This window comes from Sander lucioperca, chromosome 5 (assembly GCF_008315115.2).
Source record: "Sander lucioperca isolate FBNREF2018 chromosome 5, SLUC_FBN_1.2, whole genome shotgun sequence".
Lineage (NCBI taxonomy): Eukaryota > Metazoa > Chordata > Actinopteri > Perciformes > Percidae > Sander > Sander lucioperca.
This window is the reverse complement of record NC_050177.1, coordinates 9,721,341-9,734,267: the sequence shown is the minus strand read 5'-3', so window position 1 is coordinate 9,734,267 and position 12,927 is coordinate 9,721,341. Positions and strand designations below refer to the sequence as shown.

Below are 12,927 nucleotides of genomic sequence, written 5' to 3'. Positions count from 1 at the left end.
CTGGTAGCGATGTTGATAATACAGGCCAGTATTATGTGGTGGTGACCCAATGCTGGCTATTGTACCTGTTGTTCTTTACATAGCTGATATCTTACATTGTGATATGTAGGCTACTTTAGAACCCTGGTAATCTGGATTTTGTAATCTTGAAAAATTGTTATCTGGATAAAGGTGATCCAATCTAATTTTCTTTGAAAAACTGGCACAAAAGTAACAGTTCTTATTACAGTAAAACCTGGATATTACAGAAGGCCCTTTATCTGGACTACTATATGGTTGTGAAAGAATAAATAATACCATCACAGTTCATAAAAAGATAGCTTTATTGCACAAGGTGTTGAGTACTCTTTTTCTGTTTTTGTTTGTTTTCATAGAAAAGAAAATGTAGAGTTAAACACAAGCAATTGCAAATTGAAGCAACGTTTCCCCATAAAAGTTTAAGGAACATCCTCTGCATTTTTCAAATGTTTTAATGAACCCCCTTTTTAAATAGTTCAATTCACCATTTCCATTTTTCTTTTTTAACCAGCAAAATTTTCGGATCATGCAATGCTGCTGTCCTGCCCCCAAAAAGTGGAATAAAAAAGATAAACTCTAAATCAAAGCAACCTGTGACAAAGTAAAAAATAAAATAACATAAAGATTAAAAAACAATTAAAAAGGAGACAATGCAATCAAATGTCCTGTAAAAGAAGAAATAAATATTGTTAACTATGCATGGTCCACTCTGACATGTTTCAACTGGATCATAAATCAAGGTAAAGCAGTGTCTGTATAATTCTATAGTTTTTCATTAAGTCCTCTTCTGTTTCATTACAATAACTTCAGTTCAAAGTTTACATTGTGCCCTGGTTTCTAGTGAAGATGTCGAAAATAGTACTCATTTATACAAAACACTTTCCTATGTACACAAGTCTTCTATTATGGAGTAGAAATAATGTTGTATAGGTGGGCAAGGGTTACAGTGAGTGGGGAAGATCTGGTTGGTTGAGCAGATGTGGAAAAGGTTGGGGATGTAGCATGTAACGTGAAGTTGGCCTCATGAACACAGACTCAGAGTCAGTTTGAAAAGTATGTTGTTGTATTTTAAAAATCCACCCTAAATCACTCATTAAAAACTCCCTAATTAACACCTTATATCTGGTTTGTTTAATCTGTACAAAAAATAAAGTAAAAAGAAGGCATAGTCTGTCAAAAAAAAACCCATCTAGTCTCCGCTTGCTGCCTGCAAACCTCAAAATGAGGACAAGACTTCTCCCGGCCGAGAAATAGTCCGGCACATAACCTCTGTAAAACCACAACTTATTTTTACACTTTGGTTTTTGTACTGTATATAATATTCATATCTAACTCTTAGCAGGAAAGCAAATAAGCATATTTCTCGCAATGTAAAACTATTGTTTGTTTTTTGCCAGTAACTGTGTAAAAGTATCAGAGGGTGGAGTTTTCCTTAAAGGTACACATTGTATATACTTTGAGCAAACTGACAGTAAATCAGTGTTTTACAGAAGAGGCAACTTCACTGGAGATTTGGGGAAAGCAGGGTGGACAAAAGTTTGTCTTATCACTCCATCCAATATCCATACAACTGGAGTAAGGAAGCCTCTGTTTTTGGTTGCTAAAACAGGCCTGCCCTTTTCCAAACTCGTTTTTCTAAAAAACTTGAAACATGAAGGCCAAAAGGAAAGTCATCATAATCATTAACAATGGAAAGCTAAATCAATTTCTCTTCTGTCAAGTTTTAAAATGAAAGGGAGCATTAATACATATATGAGCAGTTATAATGATTACTGTGCGGTATGTTTATTGGCCTGCAGTCCTGGAGTTTGGGGAGGACTCGCTATGACACAGATAAGAAACAGAAACAGTCTGTTTGTCTTCATTAATTCTAATCAGGTAATGGCATTGAGTTTGTGAACACACCTTTGGAAGGTACAATACAACATATTACAATAGGCTCATTTACTGTATAGGCTGTCCTTGTTTTACTGTTTTCTTTTTCAACACCACACTTTCTGTACTGAGCCATAGACCACAGTTAATCAGCTACACAATCTCACACTATAATTTGACTTCACTGTGCTTTTCCTCTCAGCTGCTACCTGCTGCACAGGCATCACAACTGGAAGATTTACAAAATCACAAGGGGGTCATTGTATCATACCTCAAACCTCAGTTTCACCATTTAACTTTCTTTCACACCACTTCCTTTCTTTCCAAGATCTCCCATCCATGGTTGTGCTACCCGTTTAAGCTTCCCTCTTCTTTTTTCTTCCTTCTTTCTTGCAGTTTTTCACTCTGAGCGATTGTCTTGTGATTTTTTTTATATATATTTTCAATTAGAACGGCTTTTATATTTCTCTGCTTTTTTCAATATTCATATACGTTATTTGCTATATATTTGAATAGAAATATATATGTACATACTATTGAAAACAAACATATATCATATCTTTTTCTTTTTTCTATTGCGAGAGCCCTGATGTTACGTTTTACCATTGCAAAACATTTGGAGCAACTCTTTTTTTTGGAACGATCTTTGTTATGGGATTAAGCTTTGGGAGAAGAAATGGGAATAACAACTAAACGTAAAGTTAGCAGATACAGTACCATGCATAAAGCTAAATTAAATTTCAGTGAGGTGGAGGGACTTGAAAACACATATTTTAGTTTAGAAGACCACTTATTTCTCTCTGCTATGTAACCCCCCTCTCCCCGTTTCCGTAACACAACTGCAAATTCTAACAACACTTGATGTCTCTGTCTATAATCTCAAAGTCATTGTCCGTTCATAAATTCAAGATCACTTCATACAAATATGATTTTTCTTGTATACATCTCAATAAATTTGCTGTATGTTTGCTACTTTCTCTCCATTCAAGTTGTCACTGAACATCAAGTAGCATTTCTTCCTGTCTGTGCATATTAGACCTCTCAGTCTGTCTATCTTTTTAACTAGCCAGCATGCTAGCAGTAGGTCACAGTGACACTGTATGGATATGATGGGGGACTGGGTGGATAGGAGTGAAAGTGGGGAAGGATAGAAAGGGAAAAAGTTGATACAGGTAAAATGAGTTAAACAAAGAATAATGGCATTGTGGCGCAATGATAAGCCATAAGAGAGTCTCTTCCTTCTTTGTTCTAAGGAAGAGAAAGAAAGGGAACCTCTTTCATCTGCAATTGCTCTTTTGAACCCACTTCCTCTTCAGTGTCATTTCTAAAGCAAACTTAACAAAACAAAGTTCAAAATGCTGGACCAAATTAGGATCATAGTGTTACGTCATCAGCATCATCAACGTTACTTTCCCCGAATCCCCTTTCACAGGTACAAAATAAACAGTGAGGGGGGGCAGTTTTGACACAGATGTCTGCCGAAGAGGTCAGCATACAGATTGATTTAAAAAAGGTCCACTGTTGGTGTGTGCCTGCCACATGTATACATATATATATTTACACATATACACCCACACGCACACACACGCAGGCTTGTGAAGGTTTCTGTTACTTGGATCCATTCTAACGTTTTCTTAGTGCACATGAGATTATATTTCCATCATCAGAAAATAAACAGAAAACTGATGGAAAAAAAAAGGTTTGGATGCATCATTCACTTGACATTTTTTTCATCTCCTCTGCTATGAGTCTGTTTAAAAAAGCATCAATTAAGACCACTATGCTGTGTCATCCATTGCATGTATAAGAAAATTCTCCACGTCTCAAAACTGGTATTGAGACGACAGTCCTTCCACTGCCTCTAATGTGTGAATCCATGATGGAGTAACCTCTCAGAGCCAGTGTTACACCAAGGTTGGTGGTTTATGCATACAGTAAAAGCATCCTGCCATGGCACAATGCTGTGATATGAGCTCTTCTTCCATCAGAGACCAGAAAAGTAATATATTTAAAAACCTAAAAACCTCAAAAACTCCACCAGCAACCTGGTTCATTCTATGACTGTCTTGATCCAGAAAACAAGACAGTGCACGTGGAAAGCATTTTGTGCATAAGTACTGTGTCCTTACCAGAAAATGAAAATATGAGGTGAACAGATAAATCATTTGTTTTGGCAAGTGATTCGCAGGGTGATAAAATTAAGGATAGGGAAAGATGACACAATAATAATAGAAAGCAATCAGGCAGAAAGAAAGGCAAACCCCTGTGCTGTGGAGACCCAACTCTGACCCCTTCATATAGTAGTGTCAATGGGAACCCAACCAGCCCCCTGCAGCCTGGCACAGCGCAGGCACTGACAGGTCAGCTGTGCATGTGTATGTTCCTCATCCCACTTTTTCATAGAGGTTCCAGGCAAGCGCTGGCTTGACCAGCATTGTATTAAGAGTTACAGTGACAGGCTGCGGTGATGGCAGGCTACACCAGTGTGTATGACTTGGAGTAGGCCCCTGCCCCTCCATCCCTCTGCTTCTGTAGTCTGCCTAAGCCCGAGGAGCTGCTCTCCAGGAGAGAGTCTCTGGATCCTCCCATCTTGGAGGAGGATGAGGAGGCACCTCCAGGAGTCCCTCCTGTGGCACCGGAGGATGATGATGCAGCAGTGGCAGCAGCAGTAGCAGCAGCTGCTGCCGCTGCACTCTGGGCCACTGAAGCAGAGGCGCCTGGCATGGTGAGAGTCCTCTGGGGAAGGGTGGAGCTGTTAGAGCTAGCAGACACCCCTCCACTAGATCCGCCACAGCCTCCTGTTGCTCCTCCAGAGGAAGTGAGACTGGACAGGCCAGAGTGGCCCATGGTTAGGGCCTGCTGCTTTGCAGAGTCCATAGTCACATGACGGCCCTGGGTGTGGTATGCCCGCTGGGCCAGGCCACGAATAGAGGCCTCACGTGGTGGAACCACTGGACATGGGTCATGATGCTCCGACTGCTTTCGGAAGAAAGGATCTGACTTCATGTAGAGGGGTAGGTTGCAATAGTCACCTGGAGAGGAAAAGTTACATTTAATGTGACTGCAAAAAACACCTGTGGATAATAATCATTGCTGCATGCTATCAAATTGTGTATTTATCTAAACTGCTGATTGCACTGGACTCATCCGGCAAAATTACAGGTATCTTTACACGCTATGTACACATGATCCATCAGGCAGAACCTTATTTACCCTCTAAACTTAGTTGTATATATTGTATAATGTATAATTGTATCTTAAATTGTTTTACTTGTTTTGTTATTTATTTTCTTATCTAGTCTTGTTTTCCTATTTTATTTAATTGTTTTTGGACCTCTCTGTTTAAATTTATTTAAATTTTAATGCTAATTTTAAATGCCATGTGACAAAAGTAATTCTTAAAAAAAAAGTATGCTTTGTAGCAACCACTCACTCTTGGCGCGGTGTGGAATGGGCACAGCTACATTCTTGCCACGATCATAATCCTGGGGTTTGGGTGGTGAGGCAGTGAAACGGCAGATACCGGGCTCTGATGGTGTGCTCATGGACGTCATGCTGTCGGCATTATCATTGGTACCTGTGGTCATCTGGTCAGATGAGCTGTCAGAGATAAAGCACTCAGTAATCTCAAATTTGGCATGCTGCAGGTGTTCCTCTAGCTTGGCATGCTCATATGCTCTTGCCAACTCCTCGTAGGTTGAGGAGGCGCTCTCTGTCGACACCATGCTGTTGCGACCCTTATCTATGAAAGAGAAAGAAAAGGAAATAAAGTTAAGCACACTATCTCCAGTTTTCAAATGCTTTTTGAGGTGTACCCCAATGCAAACCCACAATCTCCTCCACATTACAAAAATAATCCCTACTCATATGTGCATGTTAATGGCTATAAGTGTCATTTCACCCATGTGCCAACCTGTGTCCTGTGAGAGGCTGGCGCTATAGCTGTCACTCTCTGTGACAGTGATGCCATGCTGGGAGCCAACTGTGCGCCAGTCTGAGGTGAGAGTGCGAGCTGGCGTGGAGGCCTGGCACTTGGTCAGAGTCCACTGACTGGAGTAGCGGTTCCTGATGCTGTGGGCTGACTTAACACTCTTCCTTGACACTGGGTCTGGTGGGAAATGGGTGAAGAAATAAGAAGGATGTGCATATGTACAGGAAAACTAACTAGCATTTGCACACACAAAAAAATGCTACATGCTACAATACTGCTTAATTTACTTTCAGCTTTTACTAATAAAATGGACAGCAAGCATTAAGAGCACTTACTGGTTCCTGGTCTGATGTCTGACATGTCAATCAAAGGACCTGTGTTCTGGATGAGGGCAGGGTGATGGACGGACACACCTGTGCAGAAGCTCTGAGGGTTTCCAGTTTGGTTGAACTCTGTGTCTGTCACAGGGATAGTGGCTTTGTCCTCACCTATACGAGACAGAATTAATATTTCAGGAAAGCAGCTATTGCAGGTTAAAAAAAACTGACAACTAAAAGTCCAATGCCTTCAAATTTTTCTTATACATTTGAAATAAAGATCATTTGATCCAACGCTTATGCACAGACACGTGAACACACAACAACGCTCTTCCTCTCACCGATTTGCTTGATGCCTTCTTTGTCCTCTATCAGCAGCTGAACTCTGGGGATGTCGATGTGCAACCGTGGGCCCTGAGGAGGTCCCTTCACTGGGGTGTCAAAGCTTCGGTTGTTTTTACTAATCCAGAGATACAAGACGAGCACACACACAAACATTCATGGCTTTGAAAGAAATGCAAAATGTGAATTTGTGGTATAAATTTTGAGTTACACTAAATAATATTTCAGACTGATTTTGTGAGAAGGACTCAGAAATAGCAGTCTAACCTGATCAGCATCTCTGCCAGGCTTTTGGCATCTAGAGAGAGCAGAGAACATGACAAATTATTTATTCCTGACAAACAAATCAATCTTTTAAAATAAATGCAAATCTCAAGACTACATTCAAAATTCTCTCTGAAGTCTGCTTCAGGAATATCTCTGAAGACTGCTTTGTTCTTTTTGCCAATTCCTCCCTACCACTTCTCTCACCCCTTAGTCTCTTTAGCCTCTTTTCTTTGCGTTTCTTGCGAATGATGAAGAGCAGCGCAACACCCAGTGTGACCAAGATCACAGGACAGCCAATCGAAAACAGCTTCTTGACATCATCGTTCTTTTCCAAGGGGGATTTGATTGGTGGAATTGTGCCTGCACACAGAAAGAACAGACATAATTTACTGCCCTTTTACAACAAGTCAAAGTATTAAAGTATTTTAAAGTAGCATACAACACCATTGATCCAAATGAAATGCCAAACAAAGACAGTCTTCTACTCACTGCCATCATAGTCCAGTGTTGCAAATTGGGAGCTCTGGTTGCCACAGCCAGCGCTGTTACAGGCTTTCATCTTTAACTCATACCAGGTGGCCTCACGCAACTCTGCCAGGAACACATCTGTGGTGGCATTGGTACGTACAGTCTGCCATGCCCATGTACCTACATAAAGTACACATACCAATGTTGAGTTTGATCTCTTGTCTTTTCTTATTGGTTTCCATTAAAAGATGGAAAGTTACCTCAATACTAACAATACATTTCTTTGTTTCATGTGCAAACTTTTCTATTTTATTTGTTGCATGATATCTTCAAATATTATTGCAAATTAAAAAAGCAGTGACTCACCTTTCGGTCTAAATTCTAGTGTGACAGCGCTGATTGGACAGCCTCCGCTAGCCCAACCCTGCAGGTTGAGGCGGGCATGGCTGGAGTTAATGTGGGTGAAGACCGGCTGATCCTTGTTGAACTGGGGTTCTGTAAAAGATGCAAATCATGATATGTCTGATTACTGTTTGCCATATACGCTAACAGGTAGTTGGTGAACATAAGACAACATAAGCAATTTAGCAATAGCAATGTCTTGCTTAACAGTGTGCATATATGTAACTGCTAGAAAATAACCTACTAAATGTATTAAATATAATTTGATTATAATCATCAATATACACATAATTCACCCAGGCACTAAAACAAAAATAATGGTCACCTGTGATATAAGACAGGATGTCCCAGAGCAATACACTGACTGTGAAAAATCCTTTATAAGCTATTGTGAGGATAAAGTATGAAGCACAAAGAAGTGAAGTTTGATCTTTTAGGTGTAGACAGGAAACATGTATCTACATTTTCTACTTGGGTCAAAAGTGGAGGGTTTTATTGCACATTTTTATGAGATCTAATGTTTTAATAGCGTTGGATGTATGCTATATATTTAAAGCTTATATATATACACATATATATATATATATATATATATATATATATATATATATATATATATATATATATACATATATATATATATATATATATATATATATATATATATATATATATATATATATATATATATATATATATATATATATATATACATACCTTTATCTACCCACACTACTTTCTTTCATACCCATCCCAGGCTTCTCACCTCGCCCATGGGTCTTTGCCTCAATGATCTCACTGATGCGTCCGGCTCCAACACTGTTCTTTGCAGCCAGCTTCACTTTATACCAGGTGCCACAGCGCAGGTTGTCCAATTTGAAGGATCGTTCACTCGAACTGATGAAAACATCTTTCCATTCCTCCGTGTTGTCTACAGAGTACTGCAGCACAAAACCTGCATACACACAAAAGAAGCACGCACACAATAATTATTATTTTCTTTTAATATTACATATCTCTATTTTTTATACAGTTAAGATGAAAAACTCATTTTGCACCAACCCTACTAAGCTTTTGACATTGGTACCTTTACTGTCCACTAGATGGCAGTGTCAGACTATTCTTCACTTGCCCAAATAAGCCCCGATTGGAGGATGTCTAAGCCACCATTAGTTACCTACAAACCCCTAGACTGGGATGGCGCTGACTGAGCATCTATGGAAATGAGGGTATGCAATGTGGTGACTGTTTTTATAATCAGCTGCCTTGGAGAGCCAACTCCCTGCTTCTTTGAGAGACTTTTCATCTAATCCTCCATCTCTGTCCGTCTTTCCTTCTTTCTGTATATAATTATGTATATATAAATGTCTCCCTCTCAGTGTTTCTTTGTACCATCTTTTTTTCCTCCCCCTCTCTCTCTAACAGATGGTGTGATGGAGTCCAAAACATTAAAGAGGTTAACATGTGCAGATCTTGCAGTGTTTGTTTAGAAGTTTTATAGTCACCCTGTTTGTCACAGAACAGAAGAGAACACAGCAGAACACAACAGACGATAGCAGAGAGAGCAGTAAAGAACAGCGCAATAACAAACTATTGTAGAACAGATTAGAACATTACATCAGTTCTCACTGTAGCATACTAGCCTACAGGATTTGGTCATTTATTTATTTTGATTTTATTTTTACACAAGCTGCAAAAAGCTGTATAACCAGCTGAGATTATGAAATGCTAACATGTTTTATCTGTAAGGGAATAATCAGCAGAAGTCACTGCAGTAGTGAAGTAAAATAGATGCTTGATGGGGACTGCTGACACTGGCTTCACAAACAGGCAGGCATTCTGGTATACATACAAGGTATATAGATTGGCTTCAATGATGTATGAGACACTGGATGATGTGTGCAAATACTGCTTGGTGGACCATCATTATTTGAATAAAAAAGCTGCACACCCAACACATTACATTACTCCCTACTTGTGTTCTTGTAATGCATGCTTTCTCTGGGCATCCTGGCAGTATGCTAATTCACATAAAGAACACAAAAACAGCTTTTGGCAGCTTTAAAATATACTAGACCCAATGGTTCAAAAAGTTGTTTTTGAATCTGATCCCATGACATTTTCTTCCTAGTTTTGACAACCTTCTTTAGTAATGACATGTGGAACACCAAGTCTTTCTGGGTGCAGTTATATCTTAAACTGTTTTATAGTTTCATAAAGGATAAAGAGCAACAAAGAGTCAGCCAGATGACACTGGAGCACCCTCATGCTGACAAACAGCATGGACAAAGAAAAGGGATTATAACCACATTAGCATGCATGCCCATTTGGCACACACACCATGCCCATCTTCACACAGAAATCACCAACAATCAGATAATCAAACAGACATATAGTTAACAGGGAAACATAAAACCAGGAGGCCAATCAATAAACTAATAGATCAGCATGCACACTAACAATGTGCCAGATAAAAGAGACAGAAAAGACAGACAGAGGGTCGAAGGGAAATCTTTTTCATTCATTCACATTTTGTGAATAGACCCAACTTGATGACCTCAAGCGACACTCTGTATACCTTTAGACACATTGGCAACAGACAAGAAGAAAGAGATGTGAGTATACAGAAAGAGAGCTTTGCTGTGCAGGGCCATGTACCTCTGATAGAGCTGCCTCCGTTGTCTCCTGGTATCCAGGCCAGAGTAATGGAGGAGGTGGAGGTGGTGGAGACGGTTAGACGAGGCTGGTCTGGAGGGACTGAGGAAGAGACACACAAAGAGTTAACAGCTCAATAATACTTGTACTAAAATATTAGAGATTCCTTTGAGGAGGTAAAAATGTATCATTGTTTCTCATTTTCAGCAAGAATAGCAGACATATAAGTGAGGTACGACCATAGTTGAGTGGACTAAATGAAATAGCCTGAAAGGTATAAGTATTAATGCCATTTTCCTACCTTGAACCAAAAGGTTGACAATGATAGTGTCAAAGCCCAGCGTGTTGGTGGCCGTGCAGGTGTAGTAACCAGAATCTTCAGCTTTGACAGAGCGCAGCACCAGTGTCCCATTGGCCAGAATGAGACGCTGTCCATCTAGAGACACTGGGATGGCTGTGTCCTCACTAGCAGAGAGAGAGATAGAGAGAATCATGGGAGGACGTCATCAAAGATTCTTACTAGATTGTGATAAAAAGATATTTTTTTTAGTGTTTGTTAACAGGAGGCTGCAAAATTGTCCAGAAGCATGAGATCAACAGGATCTGTTTGGGTTAGAGAGATGCATGGTATCACAGCAGCACCATAAACCCAGCATTACATAACATTTTTGGGGAAGATTCTCACCTATCTTTGGTCCATTTTATAGTAGGTGTTGGTTCTCCTACTGAGCTACAGGGCAGTCGTACCTCCTTCATCCACGGAGTGGTCACTGTACCCCCAAATGACAGGATCTTAGCTGGGGCTGGTGGAGGATGAAGAGAGGCATGTAAAAATGAAAGGAGTATGGACACACCATTAGAGCTATTGTCATTAACACTTACACAAGAAAGGAAAAGCTTAATTAATATGTTTCAATCGGTTAATCTTGCCATTGTCAAATAAACTATTTTCAAACCGGATAAACAAATGCTGTCGATGTTTCAGGAATGTGTTGAATCAATACAGAAATGAAAGGGTTGATATGCAATTGATTTGTTTTCCATTTGGGATTCTTTCAACAAACAGGAGTGTGCAAGGTATTTACCGTGATTCACACTTTGTGGAAAAGAAATCTGTGTTAAATGTGACATTGTCCAGCAGAGAATAGCATATGAATAAGAATATAAGACAGGAGAAATATTGAGCAAAGAGGATATGAAAAAAATATCCATCCATTCAGGGACATAACCCTCTTATTCTCTGTCACTCCCCCCACCCGTTCTCTCTGTCTCTCTTTCTTTCTCAAGCTTGGCGTCTTAATGCAAGTGCTCTAGTGCACTTATGTTAAGGTTGAATGAAGTATTGAGTGGGCAAGCCTGGAGGACACTGCCTTTTACAGCTGCCGATCAGCTGACGCATCCACCCTTACGAGCGCACACACACACACACACACACACACACACACACACACACACACACACACACACACACACACACACACACACACACACACACACACACACATACACTCTCAAACCTTTGCACCCAGCAGTCAAAGGAACAAATAGATACAGGAAAGGATAACATGGTGGGAAGTGCACTCTATTCATTCCTGTCTTTTAATCCAAAGCTTATTGATTTACTTGCCCTCTTCATTTTCTTAAACTCTGCCTCTCTAGTGTGTTGTGTTTTAGTTAGCTGCACTCCCGTCGTGACATTTTCTCTCCCTTTTTTTTTTACCTCCAGCTGCTGTCCTCCCTTTTGCTCCCCCTCTTATCATTTCCCTAATATAGGCCAGTTTATCTGGTGCCCTCTGAACTCTGAAATCAATAGCACACGCTCATAAACACATAAACAGGAGAGGTCGAAAAATATGCAGAGGAGTTGTATAGAGCAAGTGACAGAGTCAGAGGGATATTATCCAAATTATTCACAGAACCATGAGAGATGCAGAGCAAAACAGTCTTTAAAAACTGTTTTTTTAATTCATGGCATTGTCAATAAGAGGCTTGAAGAGGAATACTACTCGAATAGCATCAGTGTTGTAACAGTTGAGAGAGAGAGATGGCAGAGAGAGAGAGAGAGAGAGAGAGAGAGAAAGAGAGAGAGAGAGAGAGAGAGAGAGAGAGAGAGAGAGAGAGAGAGAGAGAAAGAGAGAGAGAGAGAGAGAGAGAGAGAGAGAGAGAGAGAGAGAGAGAGAGAGAGAGGAACGGAACAAGCACCAGAAACATCAGGAAAAAACAAGGACACTGTGGTGGAACAACCACTGATATGGTGATTTGCAGGTAAAAAGGCTTTCAGCTTTCCTGGTTAAAATCTGGCCAAATTTTGAAAAGTTAAAGTTTGTTAAATACATAAACTTTCAACTGCATCTCAATGACGAATGATGATGTGAAGTTTGTCAAAACCTGCTGACTACATTGCCCACAATGATATTTGACTATGACAGTTTGGTCAGAGATTTTGGTGTGTTGTGCTAGTAGTTGCTAACACAGCCTAAGCCGTTAGCCTCCAGCAGAGATGAGGAGCAGGCTACAGAGGTCTGGTAAGCTCTTTTCTAAATTTTTTATACTTGTAGTCTTCAACCCCAACTGACATTGACTCAAGTTACATCACCATCCTCTGGAGACACAAATGGTTTAATATAAACAGACTGCGATGTGTTCAATATG

At 39.9% G+C, this 12,927-nt stretch overlaps 1 protein-coding gene across 1 annotated transcript in view; it reads right to left on the bottom strand.

Annotated features, from left to right (window-relative positions):
• Nucleotides 1–305: 305 nt before the first annotated feature.
• The window catches only part of LOC116047751 (Down syndrome cell adhesion molecule-like protein 1 homolog), a 102,629-nt gene continuing 90,007 nt past the window's right edge, over nucleotides 306–12,927 (bottom strand). Inside the window, exons 23-35 of the mRNA XM_031296716.2 lie at nucleotides 10,961–11,078; nucleotides 10,577–10,740; nucleotides 10,279–10,377; nucleotides 8,387–8,575; nucleotides 7,585–7,713; nucleotides 7,240–7,398; nucleotides 6,955–7,110; nucleotides 6,751–6,781; nucleotides 6,483–6,601; nucleotides 6,160–6,312; nucleotides 5,807–6,001; nucleotides 5,327–5,635; nucleotides 306–4,925 (exon numbers count right to left, since the gene is read on the bottom strand). Coding sequence (XP_031152576.1) covers nucleotides 4,369–4,925; nucleotides 5,327–5,635; nucleotides 5,807–6,001; nucleotides 6,160–6,312; nucleotides 6,483–6,601; nucleotides 6,751–6,781; nucleotides 6,955–7,110; nucleotides 7,240–7,398; nucleotides 7,585–7,713; nucleotides 8,387–8,575; nucleotides 10,279–10,377; nucleotides 10,577–10,740; nucleotides 10,961–11,078 — 2,378 coding nt within the window. The 3' untranslated portion in view covers nucleotides 306–4,368. The remainder of the gene's footprint in view (nucleotides 4,926–5,326; nucleotides 5,636–5,806; nucleotides 6,002–6,159; nucleotides 6,313–6,482; nucleotides 6,602–6,750; nucleotides 6,782–6,954; nucleotides 7,111–7,239; nucleotides 7,399–7,584; nucleotides 7,714–8,386; nucleotides 8,576–10,278; nucleotides 10,378–10,576; nucleotides 10,741–10,960; nucleotides 11,079–12,927) is intronic.